The sequence below is a fragment of the Microtus pennsylvanicus genome, chromosome 4 (genome assembly GCF_037038515.1).
Source record: "Microtus pennsylvanicus isolate mMicPen1 chromosome 4, mMicPen1.hap1, whole genome shotgun sequence".
In the NCBI taxonomy this organism is placed as follows: Eukaryota; Metazoa; Chordata; class Mammalia; order Rodentia; family Cricetidae; genus Microtus; species Microtus pennsylvanicus.
This window is the reverse complement of record NC_134582.1, coordinates 15,276,878-15,295,459: the sequence shown is the minus strand read 5'-3', so window position 1 is coordinate 15,295,459 and position 18,582 is coordinate 15,276,878. Positions and strand designations below refer to the sequence as shown.

The window sequence follows — 18,582 nt, the reverse complement described above, 5'->3', positions numbered from 1 at the left end:
ATACTACATGGTTTTCTCCTCAAGACTTCAGAACAAAGATGAACTGGATCATGGCTCCTAGGTCTAGCTGACTTTTATTGTTTCCTGTCAAGAGTTTTTAGCATATTCTTGTGGCTGTCTTGCCAGGCCAATATTTGTTTCATTTTAAATTTGATTACTTGCTATTATTTTTAGGAGTAAAGTAAGGTGCTTGATAAATACTTAGAGAACAAAGAATGTGACCAGGTGCCCCACCTACACAGTCTTCCTATTTGTTGGTTCCTTCACTGTGGTATTAGGTGTAAAACAGATGTGAACATACTCTCTAAAAAGATGGAGTCACAAATTAATCAAAAATACTTATAATACAAAGTTAACTAATGGTGCTGTGTTACAGATGACCCTTTATTCATAAACGTAGAGAACTGCGATCATTTGATTAGCTTTGATCTTTAGAATATCTATGTGGACCTCTCATAGAAAAGAGTTAGAGACGTGACTCTGCTTACAGATGTGCCAGTGTTCAGCATTTGTTTCTGAAGTAATTCTTGTAAGGACAATGGCGAAAGTGTTGGTCACGATAATTGTGGTTTTCCTAGGATCCATGGGTAGATTACATGTTCAACTTTACAAGTCAGCATTGTGACATTCTTTTGCATACCCAATGTTCTTCTCACTTATGTTTTTCAAGCATTTCAGTGTTTTATTTGCCAAAGAGTGGTTGAGAAGAAACTTAGTATTCTGTCCACTGACTCTCTGAGCACATTTTTAAAAATTCGTTGGGTATCAGTTCTCAGCGGAAGTTCACATGGACACCAGACTTCCAATAAGCAATGAAAGAAATTAATTCAATCACAATGAATCATGTTTTTCACTTAAAATGCCATATTTAAACTCCGCTGGGCTTTGACTCTGAGTATGAAAGGAAATAGAAGCAAGGATGAGGCTTCGATTTGTATGTGCCAGGAAGCTGGGGATAAATAAATAAAAATATGCTGTGGGCCTTTTGGTGGGCTAACTACATCAGTGGACAGTCCTGACCTTACCCAGACACCTGATTATGTAACAAATACATCTGAAGTTTCAAAGAACATGGGCGAAGCTTTGCCCATAGCACACTGTGGGATCTGTGTTGGAAGAAATGAAGTGAAACAGAAGTTCTACGTGCATATTAAGAATATTTTTGCAGCAACTGAAAGCGGCTAGATTGCAAAGCAGTTTGTCCAAAAGACATGCTAACTACCTAATCACTTAGGCCAGTAAAAGCAATAATTGACTTCTGTAGGGAGTCATCCTGTATTGGCTGGAAATGAGGTGGATAGCCTGGGGATGATTTTCTTTTTCTCCAGCCTCCTGACAAATGTCTTTTTAATGAAGTTTCTAACTCTCTTTGCTAGTTTGTGGGAGGATGTAAACAGAACTGCACAGGCATATCCATGGATAACGTAGACAGGAAGCCATGTGGCTCTGGAACCCCTTGGATTTACCAGGCTCTCAATTACATTGAGAAGACAGTAAGTAGAAAATACCTCTGATATCATATGGGCCGGAGGTTGAACAAGATATAGGCATTGTGGAAGTGCTTCTAAATAGCATGGTGCTTAAAACTTGAACATTTTCTACCCCTAAAATCTAGTGTGTTGACATGGCTAGTTTTTTTTTTGTTGTTGTTTGCACTAGATTGATATCACAATATAAAATTAAATAACTCTTAATGAACCCAACAAAGTGTCACTTTAAGGAAACATGATATAATCAATGAGGAATATTGGATTCATGGGAATTTAGATATCTTGTAATAGTTCATTGGAAAAGCACAAAACTCATTTCCAGGATATCGAAGACCCAAAGATACCTGAATCTAAAGACATGGAACTGAGCCTTAATTTTGTGTTGTTTCCTATCTTTGAAAGATGCTGTTAAGCTCAAAAGAGGTTTCTCTGATGGGCAAGTAATAAATAACTAATAATAATAGTAAAAGTAATGGCAACAAAATATGCCTTCAGCACTGTTGGGCAAGTCCTAGGAAGTTAGTAAATGAGACTAGAGAGACATAGGACATGATAGTAATGATACTGTTGCCAGGCAGGCCAACACATGTTTGAAGACTTTGTGCTGTGAAATGATATTTAATGTGTTCACTTAATTTGGTTGATTTCATAAACATTGATTCACAGAAATAGAGGCACAGTTGAAATTTGGAAGATTGCTGGCGTGAAAGTCAGTCAATATAAATATTCCAGCTACTGCCTTTCCCAAAGGTCTCAGCTTCATTAAAGGAGAATTAAATGGTAATAATTTATTCAACTTTTATTGAATGCTCGCTACACAAAAGGCATACTCCTAGAATCTCAGAGAAGGGGGAGTATAAAAAGATGCATTAGCATTGTGTTCTGTGATGGCAGCTAGCATTGGTTCATTATGTCTAAAGCTTAAATAATCCTATTCATAATTAATAATAACCAGCTATTGGAGGTTTGTAATTCACTCCGGGTTTAATGGTTTAAATACGACTTATACTCTTTCTTTCTTTCTTTCTTTCTTTCTTTCTTTCTTTCTTTCTTTCTTTCTTTCTTTCTTTCTTTTTCCAAGACAGGGTTTCTCTGTAGCTTTGGAGCCTGTCCTGGAACTAGCTCTTGTAGAACAGGCTGGTCTCAAACTCACAGAAATCTGCCTGCCTCTGCCTCCCCAGTGCTGGTATTAAAGGTGTGCACCACCGCCGCCCAGCTTAATCTATCTATTTCTATACAGCAGTACTAGATTTTCTTAAAAATGTTTCTTATTTATCTAGAATATTGAAAAGGAATACCTGAAAAAATGTGGTATGTTAACAGCATTGCATTAGAATTTTAATGATTAAATTTTTGGAATCCTCCAGTTCTTTTTATGTAATATACTAAATCTCCAAAATTTAATGTTTGTGAGGATCCCAGAGTGACTTTGACAATAAGCTCAAGTGTCTGTGACCTCCTTGTCATTTGCTCCCAGGACTGAAGATGAGAGGGGCAGAAGTCTTATGGCTGCCTTTAGGGAGGATGCAAATTAGTTTCTCCTTCATGCTGATCCCAGGGACACCTCTGCTGAGCTCTCACTACTGGAGGAGAGAATCCTGTCAATTAAGATGCAACATTGAATAAATGGGACCTACTAAAACTGAGAAGCTTCTGTAAAGCAAAGGACACTGTCACTAAGACACAAAGGCAACCTACTGACTGGGAGAAGATCTTCACCAACCCCACAACAGACAAAGGTCTGATCTCCAAAATATATAGAGAACTCAAGAAACTAGACTTTAAAAGGCTAATTAACCCAATTAAAAAATGGGGCACTGAACTGAACAGAGAATTCTCAACAGAAGAAGTTCAAATGGCCAAAAGACACATAAGGTCGTGCTCAATCTCCTTAGCAATCAGGGAAATGCAAATCAAAACAACTTTGAGATATCATCTTACACCTGTCAGAATGGCTAAAGTCAAAAACACCAAGGATAGCCTGTGCTGGAGAGGCTGTGGAGGAAGGGGTACACTCATCCATTGCTGGTGGGAATGCAATCTTGTGCAACCACTGTGGAAGTCAGTGTTTCGGTTTCTCAGGAAATTCGGGATCAATCTACCCCTCGACCCAGCAATACCACTCTTGGGAATTTACCCAAGAGATGCTCTATCATATGTCAAAAGCATTTGTTCAACTATGTTCATAGCAGTATTATTTGTAATAGCCAGAACCTGGAAACAACCTAGATGCCCTTCAATGGAAGAATGGATGAAGAAAGTATGGAATATATACACATTAGAGTACTACGCTGCGGTAAAAAACAATGACTTCTCGAATTTTGCATGCAAATGGATGGAAATAGAAAACACTATCCTGAGTGAGGTATCCCAGACCCAAAAAGATGAACATGGGATGTACTCACTCATAATTGGTTTCTAGCCATAAATAGGGGTCACAGAGTCTACAATAGGCGAATCTAAAGAAGCTAAGTAAGAAGGTGAACCCAAGGAAAAACATATAGTTATCCTCTTGGATAAGGGAAGTAGACAAAATTGCCGGGGAGAAAAGTGGGATGTTGGGGGTGGGGTGGGATGGGGGTAAGGGGAGATGGGGAGAGAAAAGGTAGAAGGAAAGGAGGGGGGACTTGGGGAAACAGGAGGATCGGGATAAAGGAAGGTTGGATAGGGGAGCACGGAACCCCATTTCTTAGTTAAAGGACCCACTTTAGGATGGGCAGGAGACTTGACCCTAGAGGGGCTCCCAGGTGCCCAAGCTGAGGCCCCCAGTTAGTTCCTTGGGCAGCTGAGGATAGGGAACCTGAAATGACCCTATCCTAGAGCAATACTGACGAATATCATGCATATCATCCTAGAAATTTCATCTGGCGATGGATGGAGATAGAGACAGAGACCCACACTGGAACACTGGATAGAGCTCCCAAGGTCCCAAGGAGGAGCAGAAGGAGGGAGAACATGAGCAAAGAAGTCGGGACCACGAGGGGTGCACCCACCCACTGAGACAGTGGAGCTGTTCTACTGGGAGCTCACCAAGGCCAGCTGGACTGTTACCAAAAAAAGCATGGGATAAAACTGGACTCTCTGAACATGACGAACAATGAGGGCTGATGAGACGCCAAGGACAATGGCACGCGGTTTTGATCCAACGCAATGTACTGGCTGGGTGGGAGCCTAGCCAGTTTGGATGTTCACCTTCCTAGATATGGACGGAGGGGGGAGGACCTAGGACTTACCACAGGGCAGGGACTCTTTGGACTGGAGAGGGAGGGGGAGAAAAGTGGGGGGAAAGGGAGAAGGGTGGGAGGAGGGGGAGAAGAATGGGAGGAGGGGGAGGGAAATGGGAGGCTGGGAGGAGGTGGAAATTTGTTTTTTTTTCTTTCTATTCTTTATTCTCCTTTTATCAATAAAAAAAATATCATAAAATAAAAAAAAGATCCTTTTCAATGCATTACTAAATACTGTGCATTTTAATTTATTAGATTTTTCCAAAATTTCTTTGTGATTTTGTTCTCAGAGGCCACTTAAATATTGCTTCTGTTTTTATTGTAGGACAGTATGTGTATGTGTGTATGTGCATGTCTCTTCCTATGTGTAAAATTAACCTATATCAATGTTTATTTTATGTCCTCGCTTACAGCACAGACGAACAGTATTTTCCATGATAAATAATTTTCTGGCACCTAGAAAAGATGCATTATGTAGGAGTTTTGGTGCTAGGGTCTATTTTTGTTCTGTGGACATTTATAATTTCAGGAAGGGGTATAAGGTATTCATGTGCAGAGGCCGTTTAGGAAGTTGGATGTGGTAACTGTAATCTCATCTTTAATCCATCTTCTTTGAATGGGGATTCAGAGGGTCCACACTATCAATCCCCAGAGAAATACATATGGGCCATAATCTAAATCAAATGGGCAGACTGGTCATCGAACAAATAACGTGCTGCACAGTCGCCCAAGGATGCAGAGCACGGAGTTATCTCCCTGATCTTAGAATTGGTTTTCTGAGAATAATTCTGTGGGTAATGATGAAAATTGCATCGATTTTATGTCTTGTACACCGGTGGATAAAGAAGATCCATTAATGCCACCTGAATACAATTTTACTGTCCAGCACACAGATCACATTGAGATATATTTAAAACAGATGATTTGTCAGAAGCGAGATATGTGTGGGAGAGATCAATTCATCATGCGGCTGATAACACTGCTGACTTTGAGCAAAGGTATCAGGGCATCAAAACCCACGAAACAGAACAATAAGGAACACCCAGGAGTTTTCAAATATATATTAATAGAAAGTAGCTGCTCACTTGTTCCTAAGGTTCAATGCACTGCGCTTAAATAAACATAAAAGAAATCACCAAGTGAAGGAAAACATTAGTGTTTCGGATGCAATGGCAGGTAAAGTTCTCATCACATATGAAGGTTGGTGCTGAGTAAATCCATGGTATTTCCCCTTCTCCAAAACCTTTGGTTGCATTTGCCTCCTGCAGATCTTCAGAGAGCAATAACTTGCAAATTAGGGAGGGGGGGTTGGTGAAGGATTTAGCTGTCTGGAGTGAGAAAAGCAACGTGTGTACGCTCTCCATGCATTTTCATCATAAAAGTTCTGCTTTTTTCTATTCTAATTTTCATCTGTACACCATTGACTGTAAATAGGATTGACTCTTGCTAAGAAGAAAGCAAAGTTATAAGAATTCTTAGAAATCACACTAGAAATTACGGTTAGAATTTAATGTTTAAATAAGATGAGTAATGTGACCACAGGAAAACAGGGTACTGTAAGAGGAAAGTGAAGGATGAATTTTGTGGTATTTGTTATTCATGGTATTCTGTACAAGGGAAATTTGTATGGATTATTCTTCTATCTTAAATGCTTACTTTTGGTGGACATCTCAGTTTAATTCTTAGTGTTAATATCCTGAGACAAATGTATAGTTTGACCAACGCTTGGGGCATGGTTTCCTGAGAAATACTGCCTAAGGTAGGAAAAAAGGAACCTTACAAATAGTGCATTTTTTTCCATCAGAACAAATAACACCAGCCCTGTCAGAGTTATCATCACTACCAAATATAGAGATAACAGATGTCAGCCAATGAAACACTTTAATGCAAACATCTTACTTCACTAATTAAATATGCATATGGAAATATCTATATATAATTTATATGCCATAGTACAATATATAATGTACTGTGCACTTACTTTTAAACATTCTATCACTTCTGTGTCTCACATTTTTGACACTGAACTAAGGAAAGTAGGCAATAATTAAAAAGGAACCAAAGAACCCAAACACACAAATAATATCTTGTAATCACAACCAAGCAGTTAACTTTCTTCTTCAAGATATCATATAAAGAAAACTCATAATTTCTGAATTATGACCTTCATAAATCCATCTATCTTCCTGTTTGCTGGTAAAATTTGCTGCCTGACCCTGAAGATCTCTATTATAACTAGCTGTATTTTAAAAGGCCAGTACTTTATTAGTTGTTGTAATTATTATTAACATAAATTTAGACGTAGCACTGATGAACAATTCAGTTATTAATAGAACAGAAGCCAGCTAACCGTTAATGGCATGGAGGCTGGTGGTGCTGTCTGAAGTTGTTTATTTCCCAGGGTCTCTCCTCTGACTCTTTGTCTCTAGCAATCTGAAATAATGGCCATTAGAGGAGCCTCAGAAATCACTTTTAGATTCAGCCCTGTCTTTACGAAACTCTAAAACATCATTCTGTTTTTTCAATATATAAGGACCTTCCTGGATGACAGAACCTTTCCAGGAGCTCATTTACCAGACATTGGCAACATGGACGATGAGGTCCAGCCTCATGTAGTTCATAAAATGGAAACTGCGCTCAAAGTCCACCGAATGACACTGATAGCCTCTCCTAGATGATGATCCCAAACTCAGGTTTAATAAGGGCTTGTGTTTGGGTGAAGCTCTAAGTCACATGGAGAAAAGATAGAAGTGACAGGGTTCCGTTTTTCTCTAAGGAAGCTGCTGAGTGAAGACATTAAACCATGCACACCCTTTTGGAGGATATCAATAATGAGTCTATTGGAATTTCCTCGCCCGCATATCTACTCATCCTCCTCCCATTCATTCGATAGAGAAGTTTTTTTGTGTTGTGTAGCAGTTTCCTCTGAGATTCAACCATGACACACTGCAACCATGCTCCTCAAGACAGAAAGGAAATTACTCAAAACAGCTACCAGAAGTCTTTGAATCTGACTGCATTCACTAGGTTCATCCTTCTCCAATTGTAGAGATAACTCATTCTAAGACCAATCAAGATGCAAGAAAGCCTGATACAAACTCAGGTGCTTTCACGAAGAAGGGACCAGATACATTTCCTAGAGGAAACAAGCATCTGTATGAAAGAGGTTCAGAGCCACAAAGTCACCTGGTAAGGACAATCTCTAGTCTACTGAGCTTCCTGCAGGCTGGGCAGTATGCTCTAGTTTCCCAGTGTTTGCAAGCTGTCACTCATACTGGAGTGGGCTTCAGTGACACAGCTGCCTTTAAGTCATTTCTGTTCCTATCACCCCCAGACATATTCTTGTGAACAATCCCAATAAAACTCATTGCCTATCTAAGGTGGCTCTTGATGGTATCTGTACCTTGGTCTGTCACCTCTCTCTGGCATGAGTAGATGCACATGGTGCATGTCTCCTGGGAAATTATGTCATACAATATAATTGGAGCCTGAAGACACAAAAGAACCAAAGATGAGTTGGGGATGAGTGAGAGCATGATCCTCACAAGACACCCTACAAAGGCTGATCAGCCTGAGGGGGAATATTCACAGAGGAAATTCCGATACAACCTACTTTTCTGGTATAGTATGTGTGTGTGTTTTTACTATGGCCATGGCTGGATGGCTTTTTTCTGGGTAGTGAGACCACCAAAGAAGGTTAAGCCAACAGTATTAGGAATATCTATAGGGGGGTCCCAGGATGGCAGTCACTGTGTAATAGGAGGTGGCATGACTACTTGATGAGTGGGATGTACTATGAAAGTTCAGAGATGTCCTGAAAGCAATGAAAGTTTTAGAGACAATTTTGCCATCTTTGAGAATAGCCTACAAGGTTTGGGTTTGTCAGTAAGCAACAGCAGAGGCTACTTGACCTCTGTAGTTAAAAATGCATCCGGTTCGGAGAGGCGAGCCAAGCTGGAACATGTTTGTGTAAAGGAGGAATTTCAACTAGAATAGGAGCTACAGCAGTATCCTCTATGTTTGTCTCTGATCTGACAAATAAATAAACTAGAGAACAAGATAGAGATGTCGGCTGGCCGTTTCTTACAGTTTGGAGTCTAAAAGGAAAAGAGACATCTTGTCATAGCCATGCTCAAAAGCTCTTCCTGGGATCCAGAAACACAGCACCAAATGGAAGAATCCAAGAGCGAGGGAGGTGAGATGTGAGAACAAATGAGATCAGTCTGACTGCTGTGGAGGCAGGAAAAAAAAAGAATAACACAGCTACCCTTCCCTTCCTAGGGAAAGGCTATATGAATTAGAAAAGCATGAGAGAAATCAGTCCGTGGTGGACGGGTCTTTCAGAGCCATTAGGAATCTTTCACTGAAGTCCTCATAAATAAAAGAAGCTGGAGGACCATAGAGGAGGTGCAGACACTATTGAGGGAACTGGGAAGAAGAGAAGCTGTATTTTAATCTCACTTCCCTGGGTTAGAGGGAACTGTGTCCACACACAAGTTAAAAAACACGTTGATTCATCAGGGACCTCAAGAGTGGCATGGATCTTGAACAACTTTGTTTCCAAACTAGGGCAAGATGTTCATAAAATAAGAAATGCGTTGGCAGGTTCACATGTCTAAATTATAATGTAATGAGTGTAGGCAAAACAAAAGAGTAACCCAGAGGAGATTTTTTTTTTTTTGTAAAAGGCAAAACAAAGATAAAAGTCTGTGTCTTGAAGACAAATGTGGGAAGATTTGTGTAGAGTGGAATTTCCTAATGAGTAAATATGACATAAAGTTCGGTTATGTGCTAAGGAGGTGTGGGAGGCTTCACAGCATGAGGAATAGCTCACAGAAAGATAGGACACAATAGGGAAAGACTCTTAAGCCTCTACCAGGGGCAGGTAATTAACCCCATTTAGTGCGGGTACATTCCCTCAGGAAAAGTTTATACTAGGTGTAGAGATAGTTGGTCCATCCAGGATTGCTCCCAGAAGATAGGGGAAGTGGATAGAGAAGGAACAACTACTGATTAAGAGACAGAGCCAGTTCAGGGCATCTGAGACCCAGGGAAGCAGAAGGTACAGCAGTGGTAACAGGGCCATGCTGTGGTAACAGGGCTTTGGGTAGGCATGAGACGCTTAAGGCAGACCCAATGATTTCACTAAGACTGAGGAAATATACGAAAGGCTTAAGGAAGAGCTTCAAAACATGGAGGTAGAATACTCAGAGATAATGACAGAGGGTTGTGGTGAGCTTATTAAGTTAGTGCTTCCTAACCATATTGTTACTATACCCAAGACGCAACGGTGGAGTAAGCAAGCAATTGACAAACATTAATAGACCTTACCATACTGTATTAGACCTTGCTTATGTTTGAGTCTAGTGTCTTCTTTCTTTTGATCTTTTGGAGTCACATGTCACTTGTTAAGAACATATGACAGTGGACTTTCAGAATGATTTATGAAAGGTTTGTTTGTAAACCTACTCTTTGTTATGGGATTGCGTCTTTTCCTGCACAGCCTCAGGAAATGCTTTTATTATATAAATAACCTAACACTAATAGTTAACTATTTTGCATATCTTGTCTAAAAGACGCTCTTCAGCATGTTGCACCTCCTACAGGCTGTGGAGAATGCTGTAGGTTTTGGTTTTTGTGATATGTCACCCAGGATATGGAGGACTTTGGTGATATTTTTGCCTTTGAGTCATTTCTATTCCTGTAAGTCTTCATCCACATTTCTGTAAGTTACTCCAGTAAAATTCATTGGTTCATCAGGTCAGATCTGGTGGTATCTGTTCATTGATCTGTCCATTCCTTCCTATTGCAGGTATGTAGGCATGCACACATATGTGTGAGTGTGTGTGCACATGTGTGTGTGTGTGTGTGTGTGTGTATGATCTCACTACAGGAAACGTCTGTCACACAACAAGTGAATCTACTGATTGTAGCATTAGAGACACAAAATGGCTATTGTAGAGGTGTGTGTACTACTGCAAAGGGAAAAGTTTAATTGAGTGATTTCAACCCCTTGATTAGTTCCAAAAGTTAAAGTAAAACTCAATTTGTAAGTAAGGAATCATAATGAGACAGTGGTATTATTAGCAGTTTGAGACTAGAAAATTTATGGGAGGTTTTTCAGGGGACACAGAACTTGAGAGAAAGAGAGAGGTTAACTAACTGAGTTCTGAAAGCCATGGGAAAAATATTCCTTATATATAGTCTATCTAAAAGTTTCCTTAGAGTTTATCTTGGGGAGACCCACTTAGAGAATTTTGCACACGTCCTATCTATTTGAGAAAGATTATGCTAATGATGTATGAAGAGATTTAAAGAAGCTCTTGCAGTAAGTAGGGTGTGAATAAAGTTAGCTACAAATCTGTAAAACAGGGCATTTTACTTATGAGTAGATTATGGCTTAGGAAGATGAATTTACTCAAGATCACATCTTAAGTAGCCGATTCTGTTTAACTTTGGTGACAGTTTTTCCACAGTGAATTGATAAGTACGAGAACAAGCGTGGATGGGGAGAAATGAACTAGATCACACCCAAGAGTTAATCATGGTGTGTTTGTATGAGCGTTTAGGAATCCATGATTCCTAAATATAGGATTTAGGAGACATATCACCTGTATTCTCAATAGACATACAAAACACAGTAGACTTTGGAAGGAAAGAGAAATCGTCTTTTAAGCCATATATAGCACTGGGGGAAGCAATGTTGCCATTTTAGAAAGTGCATACCAGAATCTAGCATGGTGGTCCACATCTGTGATCCCAGTACAGGAGAGGGAGAGCTTGCTTTGATTGTTCTGAGTCTCAGAATCAAAACCAAAATCAATCAAATAAAAAACAACAAGAACATGAAAGCAAAACAGTAGCAGAGGACAAACTAGGATATAGCAGAAATGTAGGACATGGTTGACATTGAGACAACCCCTGGAACCAGATCATCCTCTCCTTTCCTGGCCCCATACCCTCAAGGAAGAAATGCTCAAACATGGCCAGCGAAAGGTGACTGTGGTTTACATAGCTGTGAACGCAAGAGAGCACGCAGATTGTCGGTGGCTAATGAGGTGGGTCTTTGATGTGTTGAAAATAAGGAACATTCTAGAACTACTGTGTTAGAGACAAATTAGAAATCCCTTTTAAAAGCTCATCTTTCTACCATAATGCACTGCCCTGCTTACCGTTCCTTGGTTGCACCATGAGTCCATCTTATAGGTGATATAATTTGCACATCTTCCAGATTCTTGCTCATCCCTTCCCAGAATTTCCTCAAGTGAAATGTACTTATCATTTTTCATTAATTTTCTTTTTACATTTAAGTCCAGACTAGGTTTTAAGAAATCCTTTTCTCTACTCTAGCCCACAATAATAACCTGTTTGAAATCCAAAAATACCTATTTTAGTGGTAACATCTGAATTGTCACTTAAAGTTTACATATTTATCTGACAGTGACATATTTATAAAGCAAATTTTCTGTAATGAGCATTGCTTGAAAATGAATCCAAACTACTGCTATTTTTCCTCAAGAGTTTCCATTTCTAGCCTCATGCTAGATTCACTACTATTAATAAATAAGTTGTCAGAAGTGAGTCCAGTTCTTCTAATAATATTTTCCCACAATTCAATCATTTACTGGCACCTATTAGTTTTGATTTATTTTCTACTCAGCATTTCAAAAAGCTAGTGAAATTGAAGTCTATAAATTTTTCTGCTACCAACAAATAAGAAAGGACAGAAATCAAAGAAAGAAGGGCTTAGAATCTTTCAAAGTTGACTATAGTTTCTTAATTTTACATTTATCTATTGTTTTTGTAGGTTATTGTTAAATTTCTATTTTTTAGCTAGAGATATATCCTTATATTTTATTCACCTTCTTTCTGAGACTATTAGCACATAGACCATCCTCCATCAATAGTTTTTTTCAATCTACACTTTTTATTAGTCAGGAAAGCTTTTGTTTTCTAGATGATTCCATTTTCCTAGACACTTGTATTTAACTCAAAATGCATTTATTTATAACTATAATACTAGTTACTAGGAAAAGTGGTAGAAATGAGAATGAGAGATAAGCACAGTCTTAACCCCTTCTGAAGGAAACTTCTCTTAAAATAAACAAGAGATCACTATCACAACAACAACAAACACTACAACCAATCAAACTGTAGATCTTTGGAACCAAGTCCCAATCGATACCTCTACAAAACACTCCTGTGCCTAAAATAAGATCCTATTGCTGGAGAGGGGGAGGAGACAGTAAGAGCAGAGGGAAAAGGGAGTTGGCTGTGAAATTGTACCTTCTAAAATATCAGAAGTGACAACCATAAAGTCTCACAAACCTAATTTCCCAAACATGAGTTGACCATAGGTGACACCAATGGACATTATACATTGGAAGAAAAAGAGCCCCGAAGGTTTCAACCTTTCACAAGGAACTAAGCAAATGAGGAAAGTTGGGCCTGGGAGAAGGGTCTTCCTCAGAGGAGAGAGCATGTGAAGTGACTGTTCAGTGTCTAAGTGTCTGTCCTGAAAACACACATACAGGTAACATTATGCAGACCAAAAAGCTATATTTAGAAACATGTATGAATACACTTATAAACATTTGCATAAAATAACAATTAGTGTAAAAAGAGGCTATAAATTGGAAGGTGAGCGGGAAGGGATTTATGGGAAGTCTTAGAGGGAAGAAAGGGAAGGGGGAAATGCAATTATGTCTTAAAATAAATGCATAAATAAACAAAAATCTGACTTGTGAGGAAAACAAAGAAACAATACTGAAGATGTAAAACACAGAACTGAGAGGATCAAATATTCAAAGCTAGAAAGTCAGAGGTATGAAGAGATCTCTCAAGAAGAACCAAGGGGGCCAACAGTAAGAGTAGCTATGTCACAAAATGAACCTGGGTCTAGAAAATTGAGATCCAGTAAACCTAAATGCCTCACTGAGAAGGTTAAAAATCTACATGGATCAAGTAAATCCCTTTGGGAGTTGTCTATGTCTCTTTCTTTCCAAGCTATCTATTAAAATATAAAGATTCCTGAGAGTCAGTTTCTTGATTGCTTGCTGGGAACATGACAGGCACTTAACACTCTATTAAAAACACATTACTCATTTTTCCACCCCTACTTTTTTCCCTACTCATAATTTATAGTATTGCCGAATTTTGAACTTGAGAAAATCACAGGTGAGAATAGCGTTTTCAAGTGGGTGTAGCAAGTGGTTGAATAAAAAACAAATTGAAGCGATTTGCAATAATAGGGTAAAAAGAGGCTTTAGTTTTCAATTAAACTGCTCCCACTTGAAGGTGTGAAAGGTTTCAATTTTTCAAACAGAAGCCTGTCTGTTGCAATCGGAACCCTACAAATTCTGTCTTACATTAACAAAATTCAAGGCTTGACTACACTGCCTTGAGAACCCTAGTTCTTTGAGAATGGAAACAATTAAGATTTTGCTTAGACATGAGATCAAAACAGCTGAGGTGCAAAATGGCAGGTTTGGTTTCAAAAATTTTACAGAAATACTCCTTTTGCAGAAAAGAAAGTCTTTCAAATGAGGTGAACATACGGTGATACTGCTAGGTTTAATGTTCTTGATAAGAAAGTTAGAGTCAATGAATTTATTGCATTTTCAAAAATTATACAACAGTGTTGAGCAAAGGTTCCTAGGTAACATGGGTATGTATGTATCTGTATCTAACTACGTATACTCCGTGAGCACTTAGGTAAGAATTAGATCCTTCTTATCTGATTTTAATGAACTACAACTTCAGCATGAGAATTGAATTGACTATCGTGAGAACCTAGTGGTTGATATGTAGTGGAAAAGCTATTTATAATGTTTTTATTGCTGTTCCTAGGTTTTTAAAAATTCTAATTCCAGTATAAAAACCTGTGATCTCATGCACATGGTGATTTTATAGGTGGGAATGCTGAGAGAAGCTAATTCTCTACCCCATAGTCCCACAGTAGGTCCCAGGATTAGGGCTGTGCTGGCATTTAACAGCTCTTGTTCCAATCCAGCAACCAAGCAGCACATAGTGATTGACCAACAGACAGAACCAGAGATTTACAAGTGATTGTTAAAATTCTGAGGGTGCTTATCCTTCTTTCTTTAAACTACAACTCAGTTCACATGGTCATTCTTTACCTCAATCTGCAGACTAGCTTACAAGTCCATACTTTTCTATGCCAAGTGTTTCAACCCAGTCCCAGGTCATGGGGAATCAGAAACACTTGAAACTTCTGGAGTGAGCACTTTCTCTGTAGTTGAACTAGGCAAGTTTCTACCCTCTGTAAATTTCTCTGATCGTGCCATTGTACCCACTCTACCATCACACTGGCTAGGCACGGACATGCATATGAAATCATAAGCAGATCAGTTTTCATCACTAGACAGCTCTGTGTGGAACATGCCTTGGCAGCCACAGAGAATCACTACGGAAAATGGACAGCACAACCCTGAAATGTATTCATAAGAAACTCGAAGGTGTTACCATTATTTCAGAAAAACATAATTCCTATGTTTAGAGCAGCAATAAAATGTAAATTGTGAAGTCAGAGAGAAGCATTTGGCTTCCAACATTGGCAACAATGATTTGTGTGATTTGGAGCAATATACTTTTTTTCCCCCTGTAAGTCAGAAAGACAATTAGTAAGGAGCAAATGACACTTTTGTTTGAATGTAAGTGCAAGGCTTTGTGAGTCCTGGGCATAAGACACACCCACACAGAGATGCAGTATAGCTTCCACCTATTCTCTGGGAACACTTCCCAGGGTTCCTCTGCATGACACCCTCCCTTTCTCCTTCCAAGAAATGTAATCACCAAAACCTCGGAATTACTTTAAAACATAAAAAAACTTCAGATTATTTGCTCAAATGATGACTATAATAGTATTTTATTTTAGTACAAAGTCTAGAAGTTTCATTCAAATAGAAATTTCTTTCACATACTGATGCTGTTGTACAGGCTGCAACCACATTCAGATACAGTTGTAAATAAGGCTAAGTAAAGTCATATGTGGAGAGAACTGATTCACTGGTGCTTATGGAATTTTAGGAGGAGACCTTAGGAGGCTCTTTCCCGCCATGGGATGCACAACAAAGAACAACATTAGCAAGTAGGAAGGACAGCCCTCACTAGAACACAGCTGTTCTGGACCTTCACATGGGGCTTTTTATCTCAACTCTAAGGTACACATGTTTTTGTTGTTTAATTTACTTGGCATTTAATACTGGAAGCCCAAGATAACTGAGATAGTAGAATTATCATCATCTCCATATTTCCAACCTTGGAGACTCAGAGTTGTGGGGAACATTTTAACAAGATTATCCCAGATGGACAGTCATTTGCTTTGTTCCTAATACTGATGTGAAAAAACAAATAAACAAACACAATCCATGGTAGAAAAATGCTAGCACAATCCAACTTTAGATGCTGTAACTTTCCAGACTGACATGTTTATAGATCCTGCATATAAACATGAAGAAAGCACATACTGAATGGATTTGGATTTGGCTTTAAAATCAGAACTTCTGGAACATGGCTTTTGTGGGTTTGTTTCTACAGGCAAATTTTTGAGCGTCTCTAAGCTTCAGATTATTTAGTGCTCAGATGGAGATAATAATAGTATCAGTCTCAGTTGTGTTATGAGTTAAATGAATCAATCATCCATTCTTAAAATTGTACTTGGCAGAAAATGCTTCATTGCGTCCAATTAAGCATTATAGAAACTCACGGCGATGCACGGCCGCCCTTGTGTATCCTCTGCACACAGTTTGCAGGGTTTGGGATACTACCTCTCATGAAACCAAACTCACTAAGACCTGAGTTGCTTTCAAACACATCAGCCACTTGCTCATGAAAATTCCAGGAAATAACTAGGAAACGAAATGAGAAAGAGAACTACAGAAGAAAGTATAAAGCAGATCGAAACTAGAGTGAAGAAAACACTAGACGCAATCAACTAATATGCAAGTGTTGAATTCTGGGTTGTTTATGATTTTCATGCTACTCTCACTACTACTTAAATACTTACGAGAAAACAATAAGAAATTTCCCTGCTCCCAACTCATTCTAGCTCTTGCAGACCAGGCTGGCCTCGAACTCACAGATATCCACCTACTTCTGCCTCCTGGATGCTAGGATTAAAGGCCACTGCCCAGCCCCCATCTCATTCTTGAGTTTTCCCTTCCTTCCTTCCTTCCTTCCTTCCTTCCTTCCTTCCTTCCTTCCTTCCTTCCTTCCTTCCTTCCTCCTCCCCCCTCCCTCCCTCCCTCCCTCCCCCCTCCCTCCCTCCCCCCTTTCTTTCTTTCTTTCTTTCTTTCTTTCTTTCTTTCTTTCTTTCTTTCTTTCTTTCTTTCTTTCTTTCTTTCTTTCTTTCTTTCTTTCTTTCTTTCTTTGTGTATGTTCTCCATGGCAGGTGTTAGGTTCCCAGAACAAGTAATCGTAACAAGAAACTGCCAAGGTACTTTGTACTTTTAACAACCATCAAGGCTTTCCTTACATTTTCTCTTACTATTCAATTTCCTGTTTCTCTATTTAGGATTCTTATTACCAGGGTAAATTAACTCCAAATTTTCTCAGAGTGAATTTCTTTTTATTAATCCTTGATAATTCCATAGTACTCCAGAAAAACAAAACAAAAGAAACCGAATGTATCATCCTTAGGCAAAAACACTATTCAGGTTGGGCATCATCTACCATCAGCAAGAGCAACACACCGATGATCAGTATTTGTCAGAAACAACTGCCATCAGGAAGAGCATTTTCATTTAATCTCACAACTTGTTGCTTGGGAGCCTCAAAGTGAGCTGGCTATGCTGATTATCCATTCATATGTGCAATGAAAGACAAACTACTGTTGGCCCGGAAAGCACAAATATATACAACAGATACACAAATAGTTTCCGGAACTCCAAAACTATCCCTGAAAGAATATATTCCCCCTCCCCCGAGGAAACTCATCAACTCTCCTTTTCTTAGAATTCTATTAAATGTCTTTGGTGTAAAGATAATGGAATACTAATTTATCAATCAGTCTACAAATTATGTTAATAGGGAATTCTTTTTTACTTTTGAGTTGAAGGATAATTTGTATTTATTTCCATTTTTTTCTTCATTGTGTGAAACCAGGAATGATTTCAGATCAGTTTTTAGACACGAAGGAGAAGGAGAAGAAAAGAACTTTGGTTTCCAATGAACAGCTATAATGCCCTAAAAGTTCACTCAACTTTGTTTTTATTTATTAAAGAAATTTCCTTGCAGAGCAGAAGCACACATGATTTATGGAGCGCAGCAGAACTTTAATCCACAGCTCAGGAAAGGGTGCGAGAGCAGCTTGAAAATTATGCTGAGCTTAATTATACTTAATGTGAATTATTCAGAAGTGCAGACAGAGACTAAAAATTTATTTCATACAAAGAAGCTTGACATTTTAATTGGTCCTTCAGAATAGAGACAAAACAATTTCCTCTCGAGAAAATTTACATCTTCCCTATCAGACCCACAGCCGTAGCCAAGCAGAACTTCATTAACAAGATTAATCATGCCAGTGTCTGCTCCTCCATCAGGTGGATGGCCCAGGTGAAAGCAGGAGTACAAAGCAATGATTGACACTTTTACTAGATACAACTGATTAGAGACACAAACAGCGATAGACTGTTGCACTGTACCTTGGTCATTCGCCATTTTGTCAGGGTGTTCCACTGTGGAGAGAAAAATAAATTATGTTATTATAGTGTAGCGTTTCTTAGGAGAAAGTTGGCTTATCAAGTCCATAATGTTATCATTTCTTTTGGATAATCAATCAGAGGTAGCAAAACCTGAAAATAATGTGTTTTTTTACTAAAGAAATACCTTCTAAAATCTAGTTGTCA

At 38.8% G+C, this 18,582-nt stretch overlaps 1 protein-coding gene across 1 annotated transcript in view; it reads right to left on the bottom strand.

Annotated features, from left to right (window-relative positions):
* Dcc (DCC netrin 1 receptor) overlaps positions 1–18,582 on the bottom strand; it is a 1,030,120-nt gene that overhangs the window by 66,034 nt on the left and 945,504 nt on the right. Inside the window, exon 21 of the mRNA XM_075968336.1 lies at positions 18,379–18,411. Within this exon, the coding sequence (XP_075824451.1) occupies positions 18,379–18,411 (33 nt within the window). The remainder of the gene's footprint in view (positions 1–18,378; positions 18,412–18,582) is intronic.